This window comes from Acinonyx jubatus, chromosome D4, assembly GCF_027475565.1.
Source record: "Acinonyx jubatus isolate Ajub_Pintada_27869175 chromosome D4, VMU_Ajub_asm_v1.0, whole genome shotgun sequence".
Lineage (NCBI taxonomy): Eukaryota > Metazoa > Chordata > Mammalia > Carnivora > Felidae > Acinonyx > Acinonyx jubatus.
Window position 1 is genome coordinate 33,565,126 of NC_069391.1, and position 19,110 is coordinate 33,584,235.

The following is a 19,110-nucleotide window of genomic DNA, read 5'->3' on the forward strand; positions in this document are numbered from 1 at the left end:
TTCAGAATTTATACTTTGATATACACTGATTTGCTCAAGAGTGTATGAAATTGGCAGGGCAGTGATTATCATTCCAGTTTTATAGATGAGGGAATAACCTCAGAGAGGCTGGGTACTCACCTAAAGTAACATCTAACTTCCTCAGTACTTTTCATGCTGGGTCTAATCTTAGAAAATCTGGTCTCAATTTCATCTGCCAGAGTGGGTCAACATTAGTTAGAAAAGGGTAAATGGAAGTTTCATGTTCTAATAGTGTTGCATTAAAGAGGAACCATAAGAGATTTGCATATGTGCCATGCACAGGGGCATAAAGGTGAAACAGATGACAAAGTAGATGGAATGAAGAATATAGAACGTTAGAAGGAGAGGGATCTTCTCTTCTTACCTTTTAGGACCCTTTCTGCTTGCCCTCTCACCCCACTCCCTGTATACACACAATCTCTGCTTTCTCACTATTCTTATTCAAACACCAGTGTGCATCTAAACATTTTCCAGTTTTCTTCTTGGCTTAAAACGTTGAGGTCACAGAATCAAAGGTTTTGCAACCATCTAAGCCCACTTTGTACTACCCTCCTCTCATGGTAGGTACAATGGTGGTTCTTAAAAATCCATGAAACACATGCTACTAAATCTAAAATGATCTCATGAGAAGTCCCAAAGCTTTAATTGTTTTTCAGGGATCCTTCATCCAAGTGAAAGATTAAGAACCATTGCAAGGGGAAGTGTTCTGTAACTGTAGGCTCATGACCACCTGTATTAGAAGCATTTAGTGTTTTTTTTTTAATTTTTTAACGTTTTTACTTATTTTTGAGAGAGACAGAGACAGAGTACAAGCGAGTGAGGGGCAGAGATAGAGGGAATCACAGAATCTGAAGCAGGCTCCAGGCTCCAAGCTGTCAGCACAGAGCCCAATGAGGGGCTTGAACTCACGAACCATGAGATCATGACCTGAGCTGAAGTCAGACGCTTAACCAATGGAGCCACCCAGGAGCCCCAGCATTTAGTTTTTTTAAAGGCAGATTCCTAGATTTTACCTCCAAAGAGAAGATTGCCTTATAAAGTTTTTATTTTTATTTATTTATTTTGAGTGGGTAGGGGCAGAGAGGGAGAGAGAATCCCAAGCAGACTCCATACTGTCCGTTTAGAGCCCGACAGAGGGGTCGAACTCACAAACCTTGTGATCATGACCTCAGCCAAAATCATGAACCAGGTGTTTAACCAACTGGGCCACCTAGGCGCCCCAGAAGGTTGCCTTATAAATTGCAAATAATCTTATATAACTCTAGAAAGGATAATAAAAACCTCAAATCATATAATAAAAGTGTTACATATTTAAATTCCTATTTTCCAGAACAAAAAATTTTACCTTTGAAATTTAGATGTGGCAATCTACATCAGTGTCTCCAAATCTGCTTTGCATCTCAGTACTTGTCACACTTGGTAATGCATTTTTTTTTTTGGTGATTATCATTAGATAATGATATCTAAGGTCAGGAGGGCAAATACATTTCCACACTAGTCTGTCCACAAATTAAGCAATACTATCACTTTCAACACCACCATCTAGTGGCAAACACAGCTATTACGGTGCCAGTTTCACAGAGTGTATATAGCTTAATTGTTCTCAAACTTGTTTCTGCAGACACACAGATTAACAGCATTTCCCCTGAAAACAGATAAATGGCACTCTTTTCCAAATTTTCATGGACAGACGACAGAAGAATATTTATGAATGTGATCAATTTTAAAGTGTGTGTGTGTGTGTGTGTGTGCGCGTGTGTGTGTTTTCAACCACAACCTTCTCTGTCAATCTTTGGCTCCTGCTGGTTATTTTCTGCTAGTGATCTATTACTCCATAACAAATAAAAAGGTTTAGCGACAGCTTTTCATGGTTGTGCGTTTAAAATCTGTGGATTTGCATGCTTTTGAATATTTTATATTGCAAGCCATTTATTCTCCCCACCACAAACAGGATAAAAAGCCCATATACAGAATTACATATGCAGAGAAACTTGATATAGGTGAGAGATGACGTTACAAGTAAGTAGGTAAAAGGATAGTATCGTTACAAGGATAACTGGTCATCGCATGGGATGAAAATACGATTCTATTTGGCCCTTTTCAGAGCTGTCCAGAAACAAAGATTACAATCTCTTCTATGTACATGGCATATTGACCCTCAATTTCATTCTCGCTTCAATTCCCGCAAAGTATGGAGCACACAAAAAACTCCCCACTTACCCCCTATTCCAGTGTGAGGCTCCCCATCCATTAGACTTTAAATAAGGTTTACTTGGGGTTCCTTGCTGACAATACATCGTTTTTACTGTGGAAAAATTGAATATACATAGGTATAAATAATCATCTGTGTATTCCTACCACGCAAGAATTTCTAACATTTCCCAACATCCGATAATTATGCTAATGTGGTAACTGCATATATCCATCCTTTTTCTTTAAAAATTCGAGAGAGACATCTTAGTGCATAAATCGTCATCGAATGTCCTCACTGGCAAGCAATGTAACGCGGAGTCGCTGACTGGCGGGGAATCGCAGCGGATCCGCTAAAGTCAACGGAGGCCGGGACCCGGGAAAGGAACCGAGGCCGGGCAATGGCTTCAGCGCTCCAACCCTAACCTTAACAGGGGCCGCCAGCGCCACCCGCAGTGAGTTCGCCTCCCTCTCCGCGCATGCGCCAGGCCCTGAGCCCACACCACCCCGCCAGCGCGGCTTCTGCGCAGGCACCAAGTTCGGACACAGGAAGCGGAAAGTCTGCCGAGTTGGGTCGGCACCTCAGTGAAAAGTAGCCATGCGCGTCTTGGAGGAGACAGGGCCTGAGGCCACAGCGACCCCGTGCGGGTGCGTGAAGCCGGCTTTGGAAACAGGTAACTTCTAAGAGACCGGCGGTTCCGCACCCAAAAGAGGCCTAGGCTCAGGCCTCCGACTTCAGTGCAGAGAGGGTCGTAAAATGTGAGACCTTGAATCGAAGTGCGTCATTGTACTTACCGCGAAGCCACGGATCACGTGCACCAGCGACCACGTGATTTTGCTGAGGCGAGCGGGATGATGTCATCTGTTCTGGGTAGCTGTGGTTGGCTTGGTTTAGGCGTGATGGCCGGAACAGCCACGTGCAGTGTAACGGCCTTTCTCTCAGGGGGTTCTTGCGCCTGTGGGAGAGATAGGATGTGAACGTTGGTGTCAACGCGCGTTAGGAATTAATAAATGCCCCAAGAGAGAGGCCTCCTGGGCTGTAGGAAGTGAGGAGGGAGATGCGGGAAAGTTCTGGGGCGGAGAGACGGGAAATCTTTTTAAAGTGGGCCTGGAAAGATGGGCATGGGTTTATTTTCCCTTCATCATAGCAGAATATTACTTTTAGAAATTAGAAGAAAATGGAAGAAAGTCAAAGTCCACCATCATCCAGAGAAAACCACTGTTAATATCTTGGTGTCAACCTACCATACTTCTTTCAGTGCATGCACGCTAGAAAAATGAATTGATATGTGACCCCATTGTTTTGTAACTTCTTTCTAAAACAAGTTTCATATAAATCTGTGACCATTAATAACTTTAAGGGATTGCACATTATTTTTCTTTAGAGATGTGTTCTAACTAACCAGTTCGCTATTGCTGGACGTTTAGGGTACTGCCAGTTTTCATTGTTCTGAAGAAAATTGTTAAAACTAAAATCTTTGTGTGTGTTAGAAATGTTTAACTTAGATTAAATTTGCTGAAAGTACTTCTACTTGGTCAGAGGTTGTGCTCATTTTAAAAAGTTGTTGCACAGTGCCAGATTGCAGGCTTATATTTTGACAGGAAGGAGCAGGGCTCAGAGGTCTACATAGCATGGTATTGGGGAGCTGTAAGTCTGAAATATTGGATGGATGGGGGGCGGGGGTGCGTGGGAACCGTTGTTTGGATTCAGGATTGTAGAGAACCTTAAATACCAGTGTAAGAAATAGAAAGTCTCTTAATGGTGAAAAGTGGAAAATTTAAAGTTAGAGGGTAGCGGGGCGCCTAGAGTAGCTCCATTGGTGTAGCTTCCGACTCTTGATTTTGGCTCAGGTCATGGTCTCATGGTTGGTGAATTGGAGCCCCCCAATGGGCTCTGCCCTGACAGTATTGAGCCTGCTTGGAATTCTCTCTCCCTCTCTCTGCCCCTCCCAACTCCCCTGTGCTCTCTCTCAAAATAAATAAATAAACCTAAAAAAAAAGGGGGGGTAGCATAAAATTAAGGAACAGAATCTAGAGGATTGGTGTAGTGTATTTTAACAGGGAGAGGGACCTACCTGGGGGACATGAATTATATATAAGGGTAATTTAACAGTCCAAGCCAGAGGTCAAGAAGACCAGAATTACCTTGTGTACAAAAACTCTGCATTAATAACTGTTGGTTTTTCTCTTATTACACAGTTAATACAATTGTAATACTGTTAAAATGAGGGAAAGGCCTAAGTAAGAGCTTTGAAAAACACTCTTTGCTGAGCACTTGGTGTTATACTAGGTGCTTTAAATATTTTTTCCACGATATTGAAGTATTGTGAGATTCTTCACAACTGTTAATTCTACTATGATAAGAGTTCTTGTTGTTTCTTTTACCCAAACTTAGCTCAGTGTCTGGCAATTGTGTACACCTGGAAAGTGTTTGTTAAATGAAAACAGGACACAGGGATCCCAACTTACTAGGTTAGGGCTGTTTTTTTGGCCATTTTTCTTTATGACATTTTAATGGAACTCTAGAGACTTGTTTGGCCTCAGTTTCTTCATCTTTAAAGTATTTACTGTCTTTATTCCACAGGAACATGGATAAGGATAAACAAAAGAAGGCCTGTAAACATATTGGAAAAATATTTAAAGTCCTCAAAAACATACACAGTATGGAAGTATCGTAGAATCATAATATTGAGAGAGAAAAAGCAAGCCTGGGAAGATAACATGTAGTTTAATACCAGTTTTTATAGAGTTCAAAGACAAAATAAAAATTATGTAGGCATGCATATGCATGTGATAAAATTATATTTAAAAAACTACATTAGAAAAAGAAGTGAGTGACAAAGACCCCATTCAGGCACCTGTTTATCTCAGCAGGAAGGATGGGTGTGCCCTAGGAGAGAGACAACATTAAAAGATAACAATTTGTTGGTAAAACTCTAGTTCTTGGGATGCGTGGTGAGTACACAAGATTTCATAATATGATGCTCTAATATATATGTGTTACATATAATATTTTATATGTAGCCAATAATATAGTTTTTATAAGTGAAAAGTAAAGAAGGGTGCTGTGAGGGACACTACCAGGCCTATAATCTCACCACCTATGCTGGTAATGGAAGCTGGAAATAAAATGATGGTCTAGAGTGTCTTTATATCATCTCTTAAAAGAAGTTAGTAAAGCTTTCATGAAATGTAAAGAAAAAAAAGTTATTTGTAAATTAGTTGTGGATACCTTGGACTTTAAACCTATATTGATACTGGCTAGCCAGGTTTCCTTCTTTTTTTTTTTTTTTAAATTTTTTTTAACATTTATTTATTTTTGAGACAGAGACAGCATGAACGGGGGAGGGGCAGAGAGAGAGGGAGACACAGAATCGGAAGCAGGCTCCAGGCTCTGAGCCATCAGCCCAGAGCCCGACGTGGGGCTCGAACTCACGGACCGTGAGATCGTGACCTGAGCTGAAGTCAGATGCTTAACCGATTGAGCCACCCAGGCGCCCCTGGGTGTCGTTCTTTTGCAAGGAGTTGCCACTTAGGAAAAAAAAAAAGGGTTTCTAATTATTATAAAAAGTTCAAATATTATACAAATTACAAAGTCAAATATAAAAATAATCCAAAAATCTCACTATCCATTTTACATGTTATCACATCCATTTACCAAAATGTTAACATTTTGGTGAATATCCTTCCAAGTAGTTTTCTTAGCATACATGTACATATTTAGGTGAATGTATAAACAAACTTTCATAAATGGGATTATGTTCTTTCACTTTTTCAATTCCCATTTTAATCAGGTTAGACTTAAACAGTGCTTTTTTCCATGTAACATGAATTTTTTGAGTATCTACCCCCGTGCATGCAATATAGACAGTGAACACTGCAGTAAACAAGACAGAAAAACTCCTGCCCATAGGGAGCTTACATTCTAAAGGGGTAGAGAGCTACTGGACAAGCCTAATCTGAAATCTACCCTGTGTCTAGACATTTTAGTAGTATGATCCCATGTACTCCCTTTATTGCTTAAACAACTTTGTTTTGTATGTTCTGTTTTTAATTGAATGCATCCCTATTTGGACACGTTTTCCCCACTATCCAAAAGTAGAGCATCCCTACAAAATGTTTCATAAGCTGAAATGGCATAATGCAAAGTAGTTACCATTAATTTATATGGAAAATATTTTGAGCATTCCTCAGTGCAAAAAAATAATCTCTCTTAGGCTTTTCTGTTACCTGAGGACACATCTTGCTAGTGGATGCACAAAACAAGATAAACCACAGATGCTCACAGACAAAGTTCAAAAATCTAGTGTCTTGATGCTCAGATGCTTCCTGGGGAAGGACCTGGGTGGGGCAGATCTCACACCTTGAGGTGCACCCTGCATCTATAACATCTCTGCAAAACAGATACTGAACAGTATTTTCAATTTTTGCCTTTTTTGGTAAAAATAAACATTGGATTTCTTTTGATTAGCAAAAACAGGTACTAATGTAGGTCTTTTGTAAATGTGCAGTGGCTTACTGCAGACTTTTGAAAAGCATGAGGATATCTGTATACAACCTCTGTGTCCTTATCTTTAATTATTCTTTGCCTTATCTTTCATACTCCAGCCAAGCAAACTAGCTTGTTCCCTACATGTGCTATGACAGTTCTCATTTAACTTTGTGTGTGTTATTCCCTCTGTAGTAAATACCATTTTAGCCCTGACCAAAGTCACATGCCTTAGAAAATGGTAACATAGAATTTGATTTATGGTCATAGTAGAACAGCTAAAAGTGCTCCCTGTCTTTCTTTTCTTAGACCTGTACTCTTTCTGGCTCATCATCCAAAGGGATATAATAATGTATATGTAATAATGAGGCTATTTATATATATTCATGATGCTATATGAATCATTTTTAATAGTTGCATAACACTTGGTAGATGTTAAAACTATGAAATCAGTGCATTAAAGAAAACATGTTTTCCTACATCTTTATTTGACATTTTGACTAATGATTTCTTACCTGATTTTCTTCTGTAGGGAATCTTTTAACTGAGCCAGTTGGCTACTTGGAATCCTGTTTCTCAGCCAAGAATGGTACTCCAAGGCAGCCATCTGTTTGTAGCCATTCGCGAGCTTGTTTGAGAATTCGGAAGAGCATCTTTAATAATCCTGAACATTCCTTGATGGGCTTAGAACAGTTTTCTCATGTTTGGTAAGTTGTTTTATGATTAGAAGTGGTTCTTGGGGCCAGAACTTGCCCTTGGGTAAAGTACTCCAGTTGAAGGCAATCTTGGAGTCTGCCATCCAGACCATCCTTCCTATTGCATGGAATTCACGTACCATGTTCTCACACGTGATTGTCTGTATATCTTGAGCAACCTCATGGAAGCTTGGAACCCACTGAGGGGGCATGTTCCATTTGCATTTGGTTCTAACTATAATAAATGCCTTCTGTCGAGCTGAAATCTGCAGACCTTCTTGATTCTGCCTGTGGGTACCTATTGTCTTCTGGACCAGGGGTCAGCAAGCTACAACCCATGGACCAAATACATCTACCTCTTATCTTTGTAAATATGTTTATGGGAACACAGCCACTCCTATTCATTTATGTATTGTGTGTAGCTGCTTTTGTGGTTTAGCGGCAGAGTTGAATAGTTACAACAGAGACTGGTTGGCCTGCAAACCCTCAAATATTTACTGTTTGACCCTTTACAGAAAAAGTTTGCATGACTCTACTCTAGACCCATGAAGAATTAAGTCTATTCTTCCTAAAGACAAAAGAGCTTTAGAAATCTGGATACTTTAAATAATAAAGTGTTACCTGTATTAGGACCTGTGTTATACTAGTGTTACTGATTGTCACTTGGAATTCTGTCTCTGTCCATTCTTCCTCACTCCAGCATCACCAGTATGGCTTGGTCTAATTTTAAAGTGAAGACCTAAAATTAGGTATTTATTCTGAAATAGTTTATATTTCACGTTAATTTGGAGATGTGGGTAGAGTAAAAACATGAGTGTCTGACCTAGTTTGTAGGATCTTGGTTAAATTAATTAAGTTAAAAACATTTACTGATATAAAAAAAATGGGTCTGGATCTATATAAAGAGATTTTTCTGTATCCCTCCTATTTTTCTCCTCTCTCGTCCTCACCCCCTTACACTCTTCAGAGATTATTGTTGTTAACAGCTTGGTGTATATCCTACCAGGCTTTTTCTTTTCCTTTTTTAATACACATAGAAGCATATACATACACATTGGGAGTGGGTGTTTGTTTTAAACAATGGAATATGTTTTCTTCACTTAACAGTATATATCATGACAGTACATAGAGATTTATCCTTTTTGCTTTGATGGCTGTCTGCTTTTGGAAAATATGGGTATACCATGATTTGACCATTCTCTTGCTAATGGATAGTTATTTTGGTATTACAGTAATGCTGTAACAAACCTTCTTAGACACAATTCTTGACACTTGGGTATTTTTTACAAATAGGGTATCAGAAATGGATATCGAGCTAGAGGGGGTGCATATTTATAACTTTGGAGAGCTACTGCCAAATTGCACTTTAGTAAGCTTAATTTATGTTTCAAAGATGTATAAAAATGACCTTTTCTCTGCGTTCTTGCTGACACTATATGTTATCAGTTTTTTTTTTTTTACATTTTTGCCTGACAGGGAAAAACAGTATTTTATTTTTCAGTTCAATTTCTAAATTATTAGGTTCAACATCTTTTCATATGGTTGCTATTTTTTACTCTTTTGTGAATTGTCTATTCATGTTCTTGGCTTAATTTCTTATGAGTTGTCCTTTACTTTGTGATATGTAGGAACAGTTTATATACCACAGACATTAACTCATCATCCATTATACAGGTAGCAGACCTTTTCTCCTGAGATGACATTATGTAGTCATAAATTTAATGAATTCAAATCTGTTGTTTCTCTTCTTGGCTTCCTTCTTTTGTGTTTTGTTTAGGAGCGCCTAGTCAAGTTATTTAACATTTCTGAGCCTCATTTTCCTCATTCTTTTTTTTTTTTTAAAGACACACTTTTTTTTTATATTTATTTTAGAGAGAGAGAGAGAGAGAGAGAGAGAGAGAGAGCGTGAGCAGGGGAGGGGCAGAGAGAGAGGGAGACACAGAATCTGAAGCAGACTCCAGGCTCTGAGCTGTCTGCACAGAGCACAATGCAGGCTTGAACCCATGAACCGTGAGATCATGACCTGAGCCGAAGTCGGATGCTTAACCAACTGAGCCACCTAGGCACCCCACAATTTCCTCATTCTTAATGGGGATAAATTACAAATCTTACACTTGTTAAGAGAATTAAATGAGTATAAAATTGTCTAGCATACTGCCTGGCAAACAGAAGGCATTTACTTCGTAAATTTTGCTCATTTCGGCACTTGACAAACATTTGCTAAGTTCCTACCATATGCCAGTAATTGTGTTAGAGGCAAAGGATATGGAAATAAAACTCTGCCTCCCTTCAGGGAATCAGAATGGTATTTTCCCCCTCATTGCTTACATTTTAATACCATTAAAAGCATTGTTTCAGTTCTAATTTGTGGGATTAAAGATTGTTTCCCCTCAAATCATTGTGATACATTAACTTGTGTTCTTTTCTTACTCAGTGGTTTGGTTTATTTTCAATAGGATTTTGTTTGTTTTTCACAAAAATGGTCATTTGAGCTGTAAGGCAAAAGTGCAGCCTCCTAGGCTGAATGGCGCAAAGACTGGAGTTTTCTCCACAAGGAGCCCTCATCGTCCCAATGCAATAGGATTGACTCTGGCCAAGCTGGAAAAGGTAGAAGGTAAAACATTTCCTTTCTACTTTTATCTTTTTATCCTTACCCAAAAGAAGTCTTCTAAAGCCAATGTAGTATTCACCACTGCCTGTTACTCAGATGATTACCAATGGTGCGAACCCCTGAGAACTATCAGACGTTGAAGAAAATGAAATGACTCAAGGAATGTTACACTTAGAAATCAATGCTCATAGGATGCTCAGAGTCTGATTATATCATCACATATGTCAGAATTTATTAAGTTATTTTAAAATAATGAAAGATTTCATAATCTTTACATTAGTAACCAAATTTTCTTTGACTTGGAGTACAATAAATACAAAATAATTCAAAAATAATTAGTCACTTTCAGAATTAATACACAGTAACTGGTTGTATGTGGAGATATGGTAAACACACAGGGTGGTGTTGTATTATTTCTTCCTTGCACCTTTGAGGAACTGGACGTGCATCATGGCTGTAGCACCACTGTTAACTCTGATGTGTGGCAAAGGATCTGTGATGAATCTCACTATAATATTTAATACCAGTCAGATTGTGGAAGTACCTGTGTAGAATATCAGATTAGTCTTAACTGTGTGTTCATATATAGCCTAGTTAATGGACCATACATTTTTTGGAAGCATCCCTTTTTTTTTTTCTTATTAAAGTATAAATGATATGTTAGTTTCAAGTGTACTGTATAATTTAATATTTATATGCATTGTGAAATCATCATCGTAATTAGTAACCATTTGTCACCATACAGAGTTACAAAAGTTTTTTTTCTTATGTGAATTTCCAAGATTTACTCTCAACAACTTTCAAATATATGAGACCGTATTATTGACTGTAGTCACTGTGCTATACATCACATCCCCATGACTCATTTATTTTACAGTTGGAAGTTTGTACCTCTTGGTCCATTTCAGCCATTTCACCCATCTCCCCACCCTCTTCTCTCTAGAAGCCACCAATCTATTCTCTGTATTTTTGAGTTTTGGTTTGTATCTTTGTTTTGTTTGTTAGTAAAGCATCCTGTTCTTGAATCACTCTGACCTAGTAAGCACATTTGTTAGGCAAAAGATGAAATAGGTATATACTGGGAATCAGAAGACCATTCCAGGCCTTAGCTTGCTTGTTTGTAAAATGGGTTCAGGAGCAGGACCTGCCCTCTCTGGAACTCCATAGTATTTTTTAGGATCTTATGAGACAAAAGTTCTAAGAGTAGTTTTTGGGCTGCTTAGTACTAAATAGGTAAGACCAGTTATTTTGTTTGTTTTATTCCAGAACTTGAACTTCCTCTCCTGGATTGTATTCAGCTGGGCCTTAGGGAGGTTTTCCAGGAAAATTCTGTAGCCAGTTAAACTTGAGCTTTATCAGTTTGTGATAGCTAACCAGCTTGGGTAGTAGTACTGGAACATTTTATGATCATTCATGTAACCCACACATATTTTCTGAGCACTATAAATGTGCCAGGCATTGTTCTAGGTGCTGAGGTATAGTGGTAAACAAATCAGATAAAAAATCCCTGCACTGCAAAAGAACTTAAAATTCTAACAGGGAGATCAAATGAGAAATGTAAAAGGCAAATACATTAACACTGTAGACATTCTTAACAAATAAGTGTTATGGTGACTTCTAGTATTTATGTGGTGCTTGACAGTTTGTAAAGAGGGTTCACGTATGTTCAGTGTCTTTTTGGGCTTGATAGGGTAGCAGTCTTACTTCCATGGATGAAGGAACTGAGGCTCTTTGATGTTTGATAATTTTCCTAATAGCATCCAGCCAAGTGGTTGTCTGACTAAATCCCATGAATTTTTACCCATGTTACAATGGCTTTCCTCCTTCTGCAGATGTTGTTAGGCATAATCCATCACCTAGGAAATCCAAAGTCCTCATTCCAAAGTTCCAGGCTCATTCACAGTGAGCATGTTGTAGAAATCAGTTTCCTGTGTTGGTCATGTTTAAAAAAAAATTTTTTTTTCTTAACATTTATTCCTTTTTTGAGAGAGAGAGAGCCAGAAAGGCTTTGTAGAAGAGATGTTATATTAAGAGCCTTAAAGAACATGCAGGAGTTTGACAAGTAAAGAAGAGGATGGGTTTCCAGGTAGACTGAAAAGGGTGTTTTGGTACCAGGTATCAGAGAGCCTGGCGTGTAAGAGAATTGTGAGTAAGCTTGGTGAGACATAAAAGGATGGTGTTAGTTTATAATTGTTTGCACTATTCTTCATTGTTATTATTTCTAAGACGAGGTATTTTTCACATTATAGGTGGAGCCATATACCTTTCTGGAATTGACATGATTCATGGCACACCTGTCCTAGACATAAAGCCCTACATAGCTGAGTATGACTCACCACAAAATTTGATTGAACGTTTACAGGACTTTAATTTACAGAATAACCAATATAAGCATCCAAACACGCCCCAGTCCGGTGGCAAGACTGACAGCTGTGACCAGCAACAGCTCTCAAGGTATGATAAACCACAACACTATGGTCACACTGAGGAGAAACTTAAATGTGCCGAAGACAGAACTTCAGGAGAAAACTATATGAAACGTGACAGCTCAACACAAATCCGGCGAAACTCCCCTAAGCACAAGGAGATAGTGGGGGATTTGGGTGTCAAATCCAGAAGTGATCAGAGTCCAAGTGTGACAGAAGAGCAAATCGGCCCATATTTCCTGGAGAAGAGCTTCTCAGAGGAAGGTACAGAAAGGAGGCAAAGGAGAGGGAAAGAAGCAGTGATTGCACAAGGAAGTAGTACAGAGGTCCAGCCTGTGGTCCTTCACGGCCGTCCCAGGAGGGCTGATGCAGCCCACTGCAGCGTGGTCCCCGCGTGGGTGAGAGAGGCCCCTGTGGCCACCTTGGAAGTGCGGTTTACTCCTCACGCAGAGATGGATCTTGAGCACCTCAGTTCAGGAGGTGTACCAGGTACTTTCTGTTTCTTATTTCTGAATGAGAGCTTTAGTCAAATTTGGTATTTCTGAGGGCAGTCATACAGCATATTTGTCAGGATGACTGGCCGTAAGAAATGCAGGAGTATAAAATAATATTTGGGCAACACCACCATCTGACGACTTCCATTCAGCCATGTTGTTCAGTACAGTGAGTCCCAAAACTCAGTAAAGTGTTTCTGAGAATGGCTGTTGCCTCATGAGGTGGCTCGTGATTTAAGTCCTCTTATCAATCTGTTACAGTAGTTCCTGGGGTTTTCAAACAGCATTCAGAAGCTAAATTATGCTTGTTCTATACTTTTGTCAATTACATTTTTTCATCTGTTTTACTGTCTGACTAGAGAAATATCCCATCTTATTCCATCAGGTGGCACAGAGCCCAAGAGTAAGAGGTAAAGGGTCTCTTAAAGTCCCATTGTCACCATAAAGTCCCAGCCCTAAAGACATACCTTTCACTGTAGAAGAGGGGCCACAGGGCTTTTATTTGGAGCATGTTTACTTTACCACATGGTTTTTAACAAACATTGTAATCTGGTTTCCCCTGTCCACAGCAGATCCCGAGCAGCAATCTACAGTGAAGGAAGGGGCTGTTAAGAGGTAGCTGCAGTGATTCCAGTCAGAAGTAGCCAGTTAAGTTGCCAAGAGTGTGTCTGATTTCATCTGCCACTCCAGGATGTGTTTCTCGTTCTTCCCTAATGCTTTGTGTTTAAACAAAGCATTTAATTTTTAAATTGACCTCTGTATTTAAGAAGTTCTGTTTATGGGGCACCTGGGTGGCTCAGTCAGTTAAGCATCCACCTCTTGATTTCGACTTGGGTCATGATCTCATGAGTGCAGAGCCTGCTTGGGATTCTCTCTCTCTCTCTCTCTCTCTCTCTCTCTCTCTCTCTCTCTCTCTCTCTCTTCTCTCTGCCCTTCTCATGCTTACTCTCTCTCTCTCAAATAAATGAATAAAAAACTTAAAAAAAATTCTGTTTATGAAAGTTGTTTCATCATTGTATACAGTTGATGGGAGGAGGAAGGTAAGTTTAAAAGGATTTTGTGATAGAACAAAGAAAGCAGTGCTGCCTGGAAGATACTTTGTATTTATACTTACCCTTTGGCCTGCGGTTATCAGTGAATGCTTCGTACTTTGGAAAGTTTTATCTTTTTCAAACTCTAGTGCTATGTGTCTGAGAGATTACATTATGCCTTATTGATTTAAAAAAATGATTAAAAAGAAATTATGAAATGTAACTTTATAACAAGGACTGATTTAGAACAGAATTTGGAGCCAATACAGAAATAAGAAATGACCTCAGGAAGTTTATAGTCTAGAAAAGAGAAAAGATATTGAATGGCAGCGTGTTGTATGTGTTGGGGGGGGGGGGTGGAGAGGATGTGGGGATTGGTGCTGGAACGGAGTGTTGTGGGCACATGAGGCAGAGGATTGTGACTTGGGGAGCAGAGAGGAAATCTGGGAAGGCTTCCTGGAGGAAAAAGTATTTGAGCTAAACTTGGAAGGTTTAGTTGGCAGAGAAGTGAGGTGCCAGGTGAACAACCAAAGGCCTGGAGCTTTTACCAGTTACACTGTTACTAAAGAGTGTGATGTTTTTAAAGCTCCTCTTTTTTGAGTGGCCTTGGAGTCCTTTTATGAGCCATGCAATAAAGGAATATTAGCACTGCATAATTGGTCCTTCTTTTTCTTGTTTTTGTCTTTGTTTTTTTAAATGATTCTATGTGATCAGCATTTGAATTGGTTGGTCTTTCGTTTTTGACCAAAAATTGAACGTCATGGCTTTACTTACAAACTTACTTATTGGATATAGCCCAGAGTGATTTTTGGCTGTTGTCTAAAAATTGAATTTACTTTCAGAAGAATAAAGATCTACCACCACTCCAGACGATATTTTGAATAGGGACAACACTGTTTAAATTACATACCCTCCTGGAAGGGCCCAGCCTTCATTTGGATGTATGTTATGTTGTAACTATTAAAAGTTAGGTCACAGTTGGGGCTCCTGGATGGCTGAGTCGGTTAAGCATCCGACTTTGGCTCAGGTCATGATCTCGCGGTATGTGAGTTCAAGTCCCGCGTCGGGCTCTGTGCTGAAAGCTTGGAGCCTGGAGCCTGCTTCAGATTCTGTGTCTCCCTCTTTCTGTGCCCCTCCTTACTCGTGCTGTGTCTCCTTCTCTGTCTGAAAAATAAATAAACATTAAAAAAAAAAAAGTTAAGTCACAGTTAATTTTTTATTTAAGTTTTGTACATACTGTATTTTTAAAAATTATAATACATCCACAATTATATAAATGTAGGAAGTTTGCTACTTAACAGGGTTAAACATCTTTTTACCTGAAATATAAACCTGGGTGGCATGGGGTGGCTTGTTCCCTAGTGATGGTGTTCAACTTTCTCAGCGTATCTGTTTTGTCATGTCCTTGTTCCTTAGGGAATGTGGTGTTACTTTTTTTTTTTTATGTTTATTTTTGAGAGAGAGAGTGCAAGCAGGACAGGGGCAGAGAGAGGGGGACAGAAGATCCAAAGTGGGCTCTTCACTGACAGCAGCGAGCCCAGTGTGGGCTCAAACTCGCGAACTATGAGATCAGGACCTGAGCCGAAGTTGGACACTCAACCGACTGAGCCACCCAGTCGCCCCTGTAGTGTTATTTTAAGTAGGGGTGTGACACCAACTATCTGAGGCACCTTCTTTTACCTATAGCTGGAGCTCTGGGTATATGTGGGTTTAGTCCTCTTTCTTGTGGCTTTCTGAGAATGCTGGGACTGTGAATGCATTTCCCTGACCATACTTCCTTTCTGAGAAGAAAATGACAAGGAATTGAATTACAGTCTGTGTTGAGATTAGATAGAAGATTTTGTTTAGCACATGAAAATTGGGGGCATGCATAAGTTTAATCTAATGATAGTAAATACTACTTGAAAGTGACATTCTGTGTAATGACTGAATAGATTGGCAAACCCAGTTCATTTTACGTGATCATCAAGGAACCAACCAAACTCCACATTAAAGTTCACTGTAATGAAATTTGACGTGCATGACTTTCAGCATTAAGTTGTATTATTCTCATTGCAGATGGCAGTCAGTCTTCATTTAAATATTTTCAATCAGCAGAGGAAGCAAGGCACGCCATTGAGGCTGTGTTGTCAGCTGACCCTCGGTCTGTATATCGACGGAAGCTCTGCCAGGATCGCCTTTTCTACTTTACTGTAGACATAGCGCATGTCACTTGCTGGTTTGGTGATGGCTTTGCAGAGGTTCTAAGGATCAAGCCAGCTTCGGAGCCTATTCAAATGACTGACCCTACAGAATCCTTGGTGTCTCTGGGATCGTAAGTAGCCTCTATCGTGTGTTTTAAACAGCCTAATTGACTTTGGATGGGGCTGTTCGATTATCTGTATAAGCTAACGATGTGCCGCCTTTGCAAAAAGAAGCAACACTTTGTGATCTCATTGCTTTGATTGATTTGGGTTGTTCAAAATATTTATTTGAAAAACCTATATTTTAATAAAGTGAGAGATGTAAAATTTAGAGAAATTGCCATATGCTTTTCAGTTGGTTAATGTTGAAGAATCCAAAGGTGTTGATGTCTCATTGATTTCTGAAAGAAGCTGATTATTCTTGGCACTTGGTAAAACTGGGCGGAGAGCATTCTAGCAGGAACTTACAAGCTAAGGGGATCTGTTCAACAATTCATACTGGTTTTCTTGTCTGGAATAGCTTGACCCCTCTATTTTATTTTAAATCAAACTGAGTTAACATTGTTTTAAGAAACTAACAGATCTGGGGCACCTGGGTGGCCCAGTTGGTTGAGTGTCCGGCTTCAGCTCAGGTCATGATCTCACAGTTTGTGAATTTGAGCCCCGCATTGGGCTCTGTGCTGACAGCTTGGAGCCTGGAGCCTGGAGCCTGTTTCGGATTCTGTGTCTCCCTCTCTCTCTGCTCCTCCCTTGCTTGTGCTTGCTCTCTCTCTCTCTCTCTCTCTCAAAAATAAATAAACATTTTAAAAAAATTAAAGAAAAACAAGAAACTAACAGATCGAACACAAGTGGTTATAAAGATTTTTAGAGATTAAACCCCTGTGTATCAGAGACTTTGACCCATACACATATATATGTATGTAGTATGCATATATTTAATCCTGATTCCAAAATAGAGACTCTGAAGTTTCTCTGGATGTCTTTGTATCAGAAAAGAAAGTCACTCCAGAGGTCCAAGAAAACAACTTAATTACCGGGTTATTTCTTACTTATTGTGTGAGTATTTATTGAAAAGCTACTGTGGGTTAGGTTTTGGTGATAAAAGGAGATAAAAACAAGATGCAGTTCTTGTTGCAAGTCATAGTTAGGGGAGGAAGAAGACATAACCACATTATTTTATTACAGTTAGATAAATATAGTAATTAAGTCTGTTCATGGTTCCTGTGTAGTACCATGTAGGAAGCAGTTGTAAGAATGTATTGCCTATAGGTGATTTTAATGATGTGATCCCAGATAACTGAAGATTTATGATCAGCATAACCAAATTAGATACAGGCTTTCCTAATCACAACTGTAAATCTTTTTTCTTTAATTTTTTTTTAACGTTTATTCATTTTTGAGAAACACAGAGAGACAAAGCATGAGTGGGGAAGGGGCAGAGAGAGAGGGAGACACAGAATCTGAAGTAGGCTCCAGGCTCTGAGCTGCCAGCACAGAGCCCGATGCGGGGCTCGAACTCATGAACTGTGAGATCATGACCTGGGCCGAAGTCGGACACTTAACCGACTGAGCCACCCAGGCGCCCACAACTGTAAATCTTAATAGCTGATTGGTCATCGTTTTGAAATGAGTCCTGCTGCCTGTAGATACTTGCACAGAGTCATTTGTGGCTGATGACACTGCACTCTTGAACCAAACTGGATTGCCTTTGAGGTTACTTAGAACCTCTTGGGGAAGTATCTTTAACTTGATTTTTAAAATCTCTTTATTTTGAGATAATTACAGATTCACAGGAAGTTGCAAAAATAGTGTAGAGGCCATGTGTACCCTTCACCTAGCTGCTTCCCATGGTAACATCTTACATAAACTGTAGTATAATGTTAAAACTAGGAAGTTGACATTGGTATACTCTATCTTTTATTTCGAATTTGATGCCTTTTCTCTTAAAATTATTTTGAGACTAAATCAGGGCTTGAAGCACAAAATGTTGATATTTAATATTGAAAAAATAGTCGGAGGATGATAACAACCAGCCTTCTAGCAACAGGACTGTTCAGTTGTTTGAGATTTTAATATACATTCTCAGGATTTTAGAACTAAAATCCTAAATGTAATCCAGGTTAGTTCTCTGCCCACTTACCAGTCTCTTCAGTATTCCCAGTGTTTGGCCTTTAAGCCCCCACTTAAACCCCTCAGTGATGATCCTTCACCCCTGCTCTTTGTAGTTCATTATGTATGATAGTGCTCATTATTAAAATACTCTTCCTTTCTATGAGATAAAGTCTGTTCCCTGATAACCACTGTTATGTAGCGGGGCCACATAACATATGGCTGATCGTGCCCTTGTGTTAGCCTGTCAGATATTATTCTAGCTCCCTACCCCTCAGTCCTGTCTCTCTGCTGAGCCACCCCCCCCCCCCCCGTTTCCTTCAGCTCTTTCTCATTTAACATAATGTTAAGCCTCTCCCCACTCCCAATCTTTGAATCCCCATGTGAGCTTTTGTCTCTAGGTATGTATTTTCAGTGTCCTGTTGTGAGGCAGTTTGGATCTCTAAGTCATGAACTTCCATCCCTCATAAAGAGAAATAGTTTGAAGTAAGTCTTATATTCCTTTTCATTGTGGGAACTTTTCCAGAAGAAGGAGGTACAGTACTCTGTATCAGCCTTAAATTTTAGCCTTTGCTTTTTGGTGCCTGTAGGGGGAGCCCTTGATAACTGTTTCTTTTCATTTCACTCGCCTGGAGATAAATTCCAGTTATTCAAGCTGTTTACGTAATTTTGGCTTTCAGCCCACTTGCCCCAGCTTTCCTGAACAAGAAATACTGATGCTTGTCAGTCTCTTATAGGAATAGATTAGAGGATGTGTGGCATTTATTAAATCTTTAAATTGTAGCTTGGCTTAAGGGCTGGCATGGATTATTTCAGCATGTGGAGGCTGTTCACAACCAGAAAGACTCATTAGCCAAACCC

General features: G+C 39.5%; 1 protein-coding gene and 1 long non-coding RNA gene across 9 annotated transcripts in view; one reads left to right on the forward strand and one right to left on the reverse strand.

Annotated features, from left to right (window-relative positions):
- LOC113593688 (uncharacterized) overlaps positions 1–2,500 on the reverse strand; it is a 35,746-nt gene extending 33,246 nt beyond the window's left edge. Inside the window, exon 1 of the long non-coding RNA XR_003413990.2 lies at positions 2,242–2,500. This is a non-coding gene — a long non-coding RNA (uncharacterized LOC113593688). The remainder of the gene's footprint in view (positions 1–2,241) is intronic.
- Positions 2,501–2,746: 246 nt separating this feature from the next.
- On the forward strand, positions 2,747–16,694 carry TRMO (tRNA methyltransferase O). Of its 8 annotated transcripts, none has more exons than XM_015079427.3 (5): positions 2,747–2,885; positions 7,233–7,407; positions 9,852–10,009; positions 12,256–12,921; positions 16,016–16,694. In XM_015079427.3, exons 1-5 carry the CDS (start codon positions 2,810–2,812, stop codon positions 16,273–16,275), a joined length of 1,335 nt encoding a protein of 444 aa, XP_014934913.3. In that variant the 5' UTR covers positions 2,747–2,809; the 3' UTR covers positions 16,276–16,694. The 8 variants fall into 8 exon arrangements, with proteins under 8 accessions (XP_014934913.3, XP_053060876.1, XP_053060877.1 ...); XM_053204901.1 differs by lacking the exon at positions 16,016–16,694 and adding an exon at positions 13,496–13,831; XM_053204902.1 differs by lacking the exon at positions 16,016–16,694 and adding an exon at positions 13,499–13,831.
- The last annotated feature ends 2,416 nt before the right edge of the window (positions 16,695–19,110 follow it).

Excerpts from the sequence above, each read along its gene's own strand:
- TRMO (XM_015079427.3), top strand. The coding sequence starts at position 2,810 with ATGCGCGTCTTGGAGGAGACAGGGCCTGAGGCCACAGCGACCCCGTGC. Across the intron at positions 2,886-7,232 it reads GAAGCCGGCTTTGGAAACAG|GGAATCTTTTAACTGAGCCA; the intron begins GTAACTTCTAAG and ends TTTCTTCTGTAG. Across the intron at positions 10,010-12,255 it reads CAAGCTGGAAAAGGTAGAAG|GTGGAGCCATATACCTTTCT; the intron begins GTAAAACATTTC and ends TTCACATTATAG.